Here is a 10,000-nt window from a genome sequence, read left to right on the forward strand (position 1 = left end):
TAATGAGATAAGTGATCACAAAACTAATTCAAGCGGTCGGGTCTCAAGACTCTCCTCATGTGGAAAATGGCCTCTTCTCCGGGCTCAGCTGTGGGGAGACACGTTTGCAGAACGCTTCTGAGAGTTCTGGGATAATATTTGGCTGGAGTACGCTCTCAGAAATGAAGGTATGAAAAGTGCCTGAAAATGTACAAATGCTTGTCGCCCTATAGGCGCATAAAATTGTACCCCTAGCCATCAACTTACAATTAATTTTTACTTGGAAAACGTACTCATTTGGAGACTTTCAGGGTACATTGGGGAGCTTCTCTGTACCCGTATTTCTGCGAGCGTACCAGGAGGCTCTGAAGGGGAGGGGAGGCTGTTCCCTCAGCGTGTTAAACAGGCATTTCCTCTCTGAGCCCTTCAGTGAAGCCCTGAGATGTGAATCGTATTTCAGGAGAGCCGGGGGTCCTTGTCTCACGGGCTCAGCGTGGCGTTGGGGGTCCGTGGCTCTTGCTGTTCGTGAGTCGCTAGGGCAACAGGGTTTTAGCCCCGCCTCCCGTCACACTCCCAGAGGTGCAGCAGTCCAATCAGCTGAGGCTGTACCCCTCGTAGGCTCCGCCTACCCCATGGAGCTCCACCCCCATAGGCTCCGCCTACCTCCCCTGGAGACCAGCAGCCATCAGTAATTAATCAGTTGCTTAATTAATAAAGTGTTCAGTTTCTTCATTACTATCATATTCATTGTCTTCATTAGTGTAGCATTATTCAGTACTGCAGTGTTCAACACAATGTCATTCCAAAGTCAAAAGAGCTTTTATTTATTAAAAACTGCGGGAACATGAATATGAGGACTTATGGTAGAAATCTTATGGTATATTTGGAAAGATTTGAGTGGGATGTGTTCCCACTCAAATCCAACTGATGTCCCTCAGAAAGCTTTGTGGGCCATTTGGATTGTTATGGACTGTGCATAGCACGGGAGGTCAAAGTGCATTCCGTAAATCTGCTTTTAATCCTGTCCCCAACAGTGGCATTGGCAGAACATTAAGATAGATCACGCTGCTTGTCTCCATTCCCAGGCTGTGTGTAAGGGGAGCCTGTCTGATAGAGACGGGCTGGACTGTCTGTGGTGCTGCAGTCGTTGTGTAAGCGCTGTTGAATGGCTCCCGTGCGTTCGGCCAGGCGGTGTTCCTGCGGACCTTCCCCGCCGTGTACTGTGAGCTGCTGAAGGTGTTCAGCGTGCGGGAGGTGGCCAGCCTGGTGTGTGAGACGCTGGGCAGCCTGCCCGTCCTCTCCCAGGCACAGTGCCCCCTGGAGGCCGTCAAGCTGCAGTGCATCGCCAAGACCGTGGAGAGCCAGCTGTACACCAACCCCGGTACGAGGTGCTCCACACACACTCACACACACACTCACACACACACACACACACACACACACACACACACACACACACACACTCACACACACTCTCTCACACACACACACACTGTGTACACACACACTCACACACTCACACACTCTCTCACACACACTCACACTCACACACACCCTCTCACACACACTCACACACACACTCACACACACACACACACTGTGTACACACACGCTCACACACACACACACACACACACTCACTCACACACACACACACACTGTGTACACACACACTCACACACTCACACACCCTCTCACACTCACACACACACACACACACACACACACACACACACACACTGTGTACAGACACTATCCTCTTAATTGCCTTGAGAAATTATCTCATCTTAACCAAATAAATCTATATTTTGCTATAATAACGAGGGCTGGTAGCACAATTTTCCAAATTTGCAAGCGCAATCAAGGAAACAAGTCAATGAATGTTACTGACGATACAAATGTATGATGTATTCATTTTTAACATCTTTACTTAATTGTTCATTCATTAATCTTTCATTCATGTCCTTTCTCCTTGTTTTCTTGTGGATTCGGTCTTCCGTTGTAGCAAAGATCAATTTTCACGTTTTTGTCGCTGTTTCTGCTTTTAAGTGGTAATTACGCCTGTGACTGCAGGAACTGCAGTATATTGTTGCTGGCTAATTAAGTCTCTTACACTCGGCTGCACTGGGGAGGTCGTGAGGCGGTAATTTATGCAGAATTCCCTCTTCCCTCGGTGAAATGTACAGTTTGAGTGTTTTGACAGGAGCTGCCCGGTCTGCTCCGATAGTGCTGTCATTACGGGCGGCCATTTTGAGTCCGGCTAATAGGTTTCAGATCACTTACAATGGACGGGGTGGAATTTGAACTTTTCTTCATTTCGCGATGATTTGGACTCCCATCTGCCGCGGAGACTGTGCAGGTGTGGATTCAGTGCAGCTGCAGTTAGTCTGAATTCTGTGGAAGTTTAATTGCTGGTGAGGACAGCGAGGTCGGTAGTTATGCAACGCAGTCCATTTGAAGGAGTCCTTCTTTCAGTTAGTGGGGAGAAGTATTGTAAGGATCAAACAGTGAGGCTTCAGAAAGCCATAACAGGGAAGGGTGCACCAGTTTGTAAAGTTAGTGTATGTTTCAATGACAGAATATAACAGCCTAATCTAACAAGTACATATGCCTGGGCCTCTACACTTGGTGCCTCCGTGTCACATACATTATACTGTGTACTATGTTGATGGCACAGAAATACTCTGCCTACTTCCACCCAGTACAGATGTAAAAGGTGAATGCACCTTTGTAAAGAGATCATTGTGAAATGTGTGAAACGGTTTGAGATGATTCCTCTTCGCTGGACTGGTGACATGGAGGAACCAGCACAAGAGCCTGACCATCGCACTGTGTTTCCATTCACCGTTGCAGAGCCTGTCTGTGTTTTCCTGACTGTTTCCCTGACCGTTTCTGTGCTTTCCTGACCGTGTCTCCTGGCTGTTGCAGAGAGAGACTTCTTGACCGTGTCTCCTGACCGTGTCTCCTGACCGTGTTTCCTGACTGTGTCTTCCTGACCATTGCAGAGAGAGACTTCCTGACCGTGTTTCCTGACTGTGTCTCCTGACTGTGTCTTCCTGACCGTTGCAGAGAGAGACTTCCTGACCATGTCTCCTGACCGTGTCTCCTGACCGTGTTTCCTGACTGTGTCTTCCTGACCGTTGCAGAGAGAGACTTCCTGACCATGTCTCCTGACCATGTCTCCTGACCGTGTCTCCTGACCATGTCTCCTGACCGTGTCTCCTGACTGTGTCTCCTGACCGTGTTTCCTGACTGTGTCTTCCTGACCGTTGCAGAGAGAGACTTCCTGACCGTGTTTCCTGACTGTGTCTCCTGACCGTGTCTCCTGACCGTGTTTCCTGACCGTGTCTCCTGACCGTGTCTCCCTGACCATGTCTCCTGACCGTGTCTCCTGACTGTGTCTCCTGACCGTGTCTCCTGACTGTGTTTCCTGACCGTGTCTCCTGACCGTGTCTCCCTGACCGTGTCTCCCTGACCCTGTCTCCTGACCGTGTCTCCTGACCGTGTTTCACTCTGCAGAGTCGCGGTGCGTGCTGTTGCCGGTGGTGCTGCGGCACCTTCAGGCTCACCTGCAGGAGCAGAGAGACCTGGTCATGTGCGCCCGCGTCCTCAGCGCCATGTTCTGCCACATCACACAGGAGGGCAACGTGAGTACAGCCTGTAACTACCATTACACACTGAGTACAGCCTGTAACTACCATTACACACATACTGTACACTGCCCTAAATACACTGATTACAGCCTGGAACTGCCATTACACACTGAGTACAGCCTGGAACGACCATTACACACTGATTACAGCCTGTAACTGCCATTACACACTGAGTACAGCCTGGAACTGCCATTACGCACGTACTGTACACTGCCCTACACACACTGAGTACAGCCTGTAACTACCATTACACACTGAGTACAGCCTGGAACTGCCATTACACACTGAGTACAGCCTGGAACGACCATTACACACTGAGTACAGCCTGTAACTGCCATTACACACTGAGTACAGCCTGGAACTGCCATTACGCACGTACTGTACACTGCCCTACACACACTGAGTACAGCCTGTAACTACCATTACACACTGAGTACAGCCTGGAACTGCCATTACACACTGAGTACAGCCTGGAATTGCCGTTACACACGTACTATACACTGCCCTACATACACTGAGTACAGCCAGGAACTGCCGTTGCACACTGAGTACAGCCTGGAACTACCATTACACACTGAGTACAGCCTAGAACTACCATTACACACTGAGTACAGCCTGGAACTACCATTACACACATACTGTACACTGCCCTACATACATTGAGTACAGTCTGGAACTGCCATTACACACTGAGTACAGCCTGTAACTACCATTACACACATACTGTACACTGCCCTACATACACCGAGTACAGCCTGGAACTGCCGTTACACACTGAGTACAGCCTGTAACTACCATTACACACTGAGTACAGCCTGGAACTGCCATTACACACTGAGTACAGCCTGGAACTGCCATTACACACTGAGTACAGCCTGGAACTGCCATTACACACTAAGTACAGCCTGGAACTGCCATTACACACTGAGTACAGCCTGGATCGGCCATTACACACTGAATACAGCCTGGAACGACCATTACACACTGAGTACAGCCTGGCTCTGTCATTACACACAGAATACAGCCTGGCTCTGTCATTACACACTGAGTACAGCCTGGAACTGCCATTACACACTGAATACAGCCTGGACCGGCCATTACACACTGAGTACAGCCTGGAACGGCCATTACACACTGAGTACAGCCTGGAACTACCGTTACACACTGAGTACAGCCTGGAACGGCCATTACACACTGAGTACAGCCTGGAATGGCCATTACACACTGAGTTCAGCCTGGAACTACTGCCATTACACACGTACACCCCAGTACTACAGCTGCCTGAGACACACACACTGTAATGCCAAAATACCCTATTCAAGTACGTGAACTCAAAATGACAAAGCCTGGAAACACACTGCAAATGCACGGCACGGCTCATGCATTATTGTGTCCCTGTGGAGGTAGAAACCCGAGTCCAGCTGTGGAATGAGTGAAAGAAAGCACATGTAGAAGAAGACGGCTTCATCCTGTTGTTGCCTGCTATAGTGCCCCTCACAGATAGAAAGCTAAAGGTGTTGTGTTGGTGGCTGCTGACTTCTCGTGAAACTATGGCTGTAGATTCTGTAGTATGGATGCCACTTGTATGCCTTTGTAATCTGCATTCCGTTACTGTCATAAATGAGTACAAAGGTATCCAGCTGTTTCCTAGCAACATCTGCTATAAGTCACTAAGTCAAACTGAGAGCCACACCTGAGATGTAATGTTTTTGTCTTCTCTACAACTCTTAGTCTTTCTCCACAGCTAGCTACCTCTCAGTCTGCGGGATTGACCCGTGGCTCAGGCTTCGCGCACTCAAGACTCCGACTGGCTGCAGAATTGCCACGGAGTCATTAAGAGCAAAGAATCCTGGGATATGTAGTTCAGCTGAATAATGTCGCTTCCTACCCAACTTCATTTCACAGGTACGCCTGAGTGCCGACGACGCAGACGGGGTCTTTCCCACTCGCCGGGCGGCCGTTAACGGCGTTCCATCGGTTGTTTACTTCCGGTGAATTAATGACGGGAGTGTGTGTGGATTTCAGGAAGGAGTAAAGGGAAGGGCAGTTGATGGGCGCGCGGTGAAGAAGCCGAAGTGTCAGCGGACTGGTCTCTGCGTAGCGACGGTGTGGTGTGGCTCTCCGCTCGTCTGTAATCCCTCCCGCAGCTCGCTCTGCCGCACAATCCCCACACGCCGGGCGCAGTCGCTGCTTTTAATCCCCCGATGAAATGTGTGGCTGCTGGAGCTTCACTGTCTGACTGTGAGAAGGTGTCTGAGCCCCCCCCCTCCCTCCCTCCGCCGCCAGTAATTGGATTTCCCGGGCAGCTCTGGAGGTAGACGGGGGGGGGGGGGGCGGTGCGCTGCCTTCGGTGTCCGAAGGGAGAGCGCCTCGATGGCGGAACCATCCGGAAGGAGGGCGCCTAGCCCCGGCACCTGGGGTCCGAGCTGGGCCGCGCCGTTAGGAGCTACTGCTGCGGAGGGTTGTGTCTGAGCGCCACGGAGATCCAGAAACTTCCACAGCCCCGTTGAGGGTGTCTAGAGCCCTCAGTGAGAAAATAAAAAAAATAAAAACTTCATGAGATTTTTCTCTTGGATGTGGGATGTGGAAATAACAGATCCCTGTTGTCATGACAGGCTTCAGCGCAGAAAGTGAAAAAGCCCTTAAACAAACAACAAAAAAGCAATTTGACGTGCTCCACTGAATTAAACGGATTTTGGAAAGTTATTACGGTGCTGAAGTGCGAGAACGGAAACAAATAGAAATTGCCAGTGACAGGGAAATATTTATTTATTTATTTTCTTTTTCAAAAGCCTCTGCCTGAATCTATTCTGGCACGCCGGTGCTTCTGAGAAATGGGGGCCGTCTGCTATTGTTTCCTTTAAATAAAGTGTGAAAACAGAAGCGCCTCTTTTATCATGTTGCTAATGTATATTTTTTTCAGCTTTATCAGATGGCACGGTGTAGAGAGGCAGGAAGAGCGAGGTGGAGGGGAAGTGCAACTTTTGGATTTGAACCGCCAAAGTCTCACTTCGCAACGCGTGTGTGGGCAGTGGTCCACAGGCTACGTTATGACTCTCACCTTTTCTCACCTTTTAAATACATCTTTAAATGTAGCATTCGGTGTCGATTTAGAGCCGTTCAGAATGCATGTGGTGTCATTTCATTGCCCCTAAGTGTGAGGTCACAGATTTGTGACGAGAATGTTCTGGCCAGAATATTCCAATGCTGATGTAACACTCGCCACCGGTAAGTGAAAAGCCATGGTGTTGTAGAACACTTGTCTGAGAACGTTGGGAGAACATTCCGGAAAAGGCGGAGCTCCGGAGGGTTGAACGCGTGATTCCGAGGACGCGGCTGGAGGTTCTCTGCAGCCGGTGATTCACAGGAGGCTGACAGCTGGGATCCGATCCGCCGTGTCCCCTCAGCCATTGTCCCTCTGCGCGACTCTCCAGGGACGTTAATGCCGAACGCACGGGGACGCGGCGGACCTCCGAATTTGTTTTTATGGGCCGTACTAATACTGGAGATAGATGCACTGTGGCTTCTCACTCCCCGTGTTCAAACCTGTTTTATGTTAAAACAATATGGTGGACCGACAATACACCTTCTATTATTATACCTTAACAGTCCACTAAGACGTACATCTGAAAACATTTGAGGGGAGAATGCAGATGCTGAATCATGGTTCACATTTCACCTGCAACGCCTAGTTTGTAAGTTTGATCCAAGTGAGCTATTCTGGATGGATTCATTATAGCCTACGCAAATACAGAACCGAGGAACATACCACACCGCCTGCCAGACTGCATCCATCACGCACTCCCCGGCTTCTACATAGAAAGTTAAAAGAATAGCGAATATGACGCCTTGCGGTCTGTTTGGGCCTGTAGGAGGTATCCGCGTGTGAAGAGGTGTCGGTGACCGTGGAGAGTCTGCTGAGCGTGCTGCTGAGGACCATCCTGGAGATCACCAACCGGCCCCAGCCCACGGCCTCCGCCCTGCGCCTGCAGTTCCAGGACGTCACGGTAACGCCCTCACGGCCAATGGGCACGGAGGTCACACTCCCATCCCGCAGCGTGCGGTTAACCCCCGTAAGGTGTGAGGTCACAAACGTGCAATTGGAATGTTCTTAGCTGAACGTTCTTATGCTGATGTAACAATCACTACTGGTGACTGTGAGCGAACTGTTCTAGAACTCTTTTTTTTCAGTAAAGAAACATCCTAAAAAAAACTTCACACCTGCTTCAGCTTCTCATTGTCAGTGAGGCAGCCTGTAGCCTAGTTGCTAAGTTGCTGGACTGGGACCTGGAAGGTTAATGGTTGAAGGTCAGAAGGTTGGTGGCTCAGTGTAGCCACAGCTGTTGGGCCCTTGACTAAGGCCCTTAAACCCACATTGTTCCAGGGAGGATTGACCCCTGCGGGTGGGTTTCTCAGTCCGAGTTCTTTCTCACAGCGAACCCTGCATCCTCAGCCTGCACTGCCGACAGGTACACAGTGGCTATCTGAAGCCCTGCTAACGCTAATGCTCATGTTTCCTGCGCCCAGGGGGAGTTTGTGGCCTGTCTCCTGACTCTGCTCCGACAGATGACAGATAAACACTACCAACAGCTTCTGGACAGGTTCGCCAGTAAAGATGACCTGAGGGTACGCTGATGATGATGATGATGATGATGAAGAAGATGGCTATTATTATAGTTATTATATATAGTTATTGTAGCAGTAGAATTGCCAATAATAAATATTTTTTTAAGACCTGTAAATGTTAAGTTCAATCGCCGTTAATTATCATTAGAAGATTGCATTTAAAATGTAATAGCTTTACTTTTGAATTCCCATATTGTAACACACTATGACTTGTGGACCAATGTGCTGCATGTGAACAGGGTGATTTGAGTCTGAGTAATGTAAAGGGAGATGCTTCATGCTGGGTGTTTGATGCTGTCGGACACAAAGCTCATTGCAGTGACAGCTGTCTGAGGAAGGCTCATCATCTTCATCATCTCCCGCCCCTCAGGACTTCCTCCTGCAGCTCTTCACGGTCTTCCGGATTCTTATCCGGCCGGAGATGTTCCCCAAAGACTGGACCGTCATGCGGTTGGTCACCAACAAGTAAGGGTCTCCTTCTGCCTCGGTTGGAGTCCTATTATTCCTGTAGGGTTCAGTCTTGATGTTGTAGTCCTATTGTTCCTGTAGGGTTCAGTCTGGATGTTGTAGTCCTATTGTTCCTGTAGGGTTCATTCTGGATTTTGTAGTCCGATTGCTCCTGTTGGGTTCAGTCTGGATGTTGTAGTCCTATTGTTCCTGTCGGGTTCAGTCTGGATGTTGTAGTCCTATTGTTCTTGTAGGGTTCAGTCTGGATGTTGTAGTCCTATTGTTCCTGTAGGGTTCAGTCTGGACTTTGTAGTCCTATTGCTCCTGTTGGGTTCAGTCTGGATGTTGTAGTCCTGTTGTTCCTGTAGGGTTCAGTCTGGTTGTTGTAGTCCTATTGTTCTTGTAGGGTTCAGTCTGGATGTTATAGTCCTATTGTTCCTGTAGGGTTCAGTTTGGTTGTTGTAGTCCTATTGTTCTTGTCGGGTTCAGTCTGGTTGTTGTAGTCCTATTGTTCCTGTAGGGTTCAGTCTGGATGCTATAGTCCTATTGTTCCTGTAGGGTTCAGTTTGGTTGTTGTAGTCCTATTGTTCTTGTAGGGTTCAGTCTGGAAGTTGTAGTCCTATTGTTCCTGTTGGGTTCAGTCTGGATGTTGTAGGTTTGGCCGTTTGAGGCTTATTGGGGCTTATTGTGTGGTGTGGGGGGCAGGGGGCAGACAGTAACATGGCTGTGCGTGTCTTTTGTGCCCTCAGCGTCATCATCACTACAGTTCTGTACCTGTCAGACTCTCTGAGGAAGAATTTCCTGAGCGAGAAGTTTGATTATAAGGTGAGAGGAAACCTGTTACACACACACACACACACACACACATACACATACACTCACTCACACAAACTTTCACTTTTCAAACAGCCGAGTTATCACCTGCACAAGTTTTCACCGCAGAAGTGTTCACCGGGACAGATGTATTTAGGTGCTCCAATGTGGGAGAAAACAGGAGAAGAAGGGAGTAAATAAATAAAGATGTCCGCCTGTGTGCTTCTCCTCTCAGGTGTGGGACTCGTACTTTTACCTGTCGGTGATCTTCATCAACCAGCCCTGTCTGCAGCTGGAGACCTTCTCCCCCTCCAAGAGGAAGAATGTTCTAGAAAAGTAAGGCCGGTCTCTGTGTGCAGATGGTGGTGATAGGGTGTGTGTTACTCTCTCTGACTCCCGCTCTCTCTCTCTCTCTCTGCAGGTACGGGGACATGAGGGTGATGATGGGTTGTGAGATCTTCAGCATGTGGCAGAACCTGGGT

The 10,000-nt window shown here is 49.2% G+C and overlaps 1 protein-coding gene across 3 annotated transcripts in view; it reads left to right on the forward strand.

Moving 5' to 3' along the window:
• dock4 (dedicator of cytokinesis 4) overlaps window positions 1-10,000 on the forward strand; it is an 84,895-nt gene that overhangs the window by 54,289 nt on the left and 20,606 nt on the right. For all 3 annotated transcript variants that reach the window (XM_061229180.1, XM_061229181.1, XM_061229182.1), the window contains exons 23-30: window positions 1,168-1,360; window positions 3,499-3,626; window positions 7,505-7,639; window positions 8,160-8,258; window positions 8,629-8,723; window positions 9,455-9,530; window positions 9,754-9,854; window positions 9,940-9,998. In XM_061229180.1, the coding sequence (XP_061085164.1) occupies window positions 1,168-1,360; window positions 3,499-3,626; window positions 7,505-7,639; window positions 8,160-8,258; window positions 8,629-8,723; window positions 9,455-9,530; window positions 9,754-9,854; window positions 9,940-9,998 (886 nt within the window). The remainder of the gene's footprint in view (window positions 1-1,167; window positions 1,361-3,498; window positions 3,627-7,504; window positions 7,640-8,159; window positions 8,259-8,628; window positions 8,724-9,454; window positions 9,531-9,753; window positions 9,855-9,939; window positions 9,999-10,000) is intronic.

Source organism: Conger conger, chromosome 19, assembly GCF_963514075.1.
Source record: "Conger conger chromosome 19, fConCon1.1, whole genome shotgun sequence".
Lineage (NCBI taxonomy): Eukaryota > Metazoa > Chordata > Actinopteri > Anguilliformes > Congridae > Conger > Conger conger.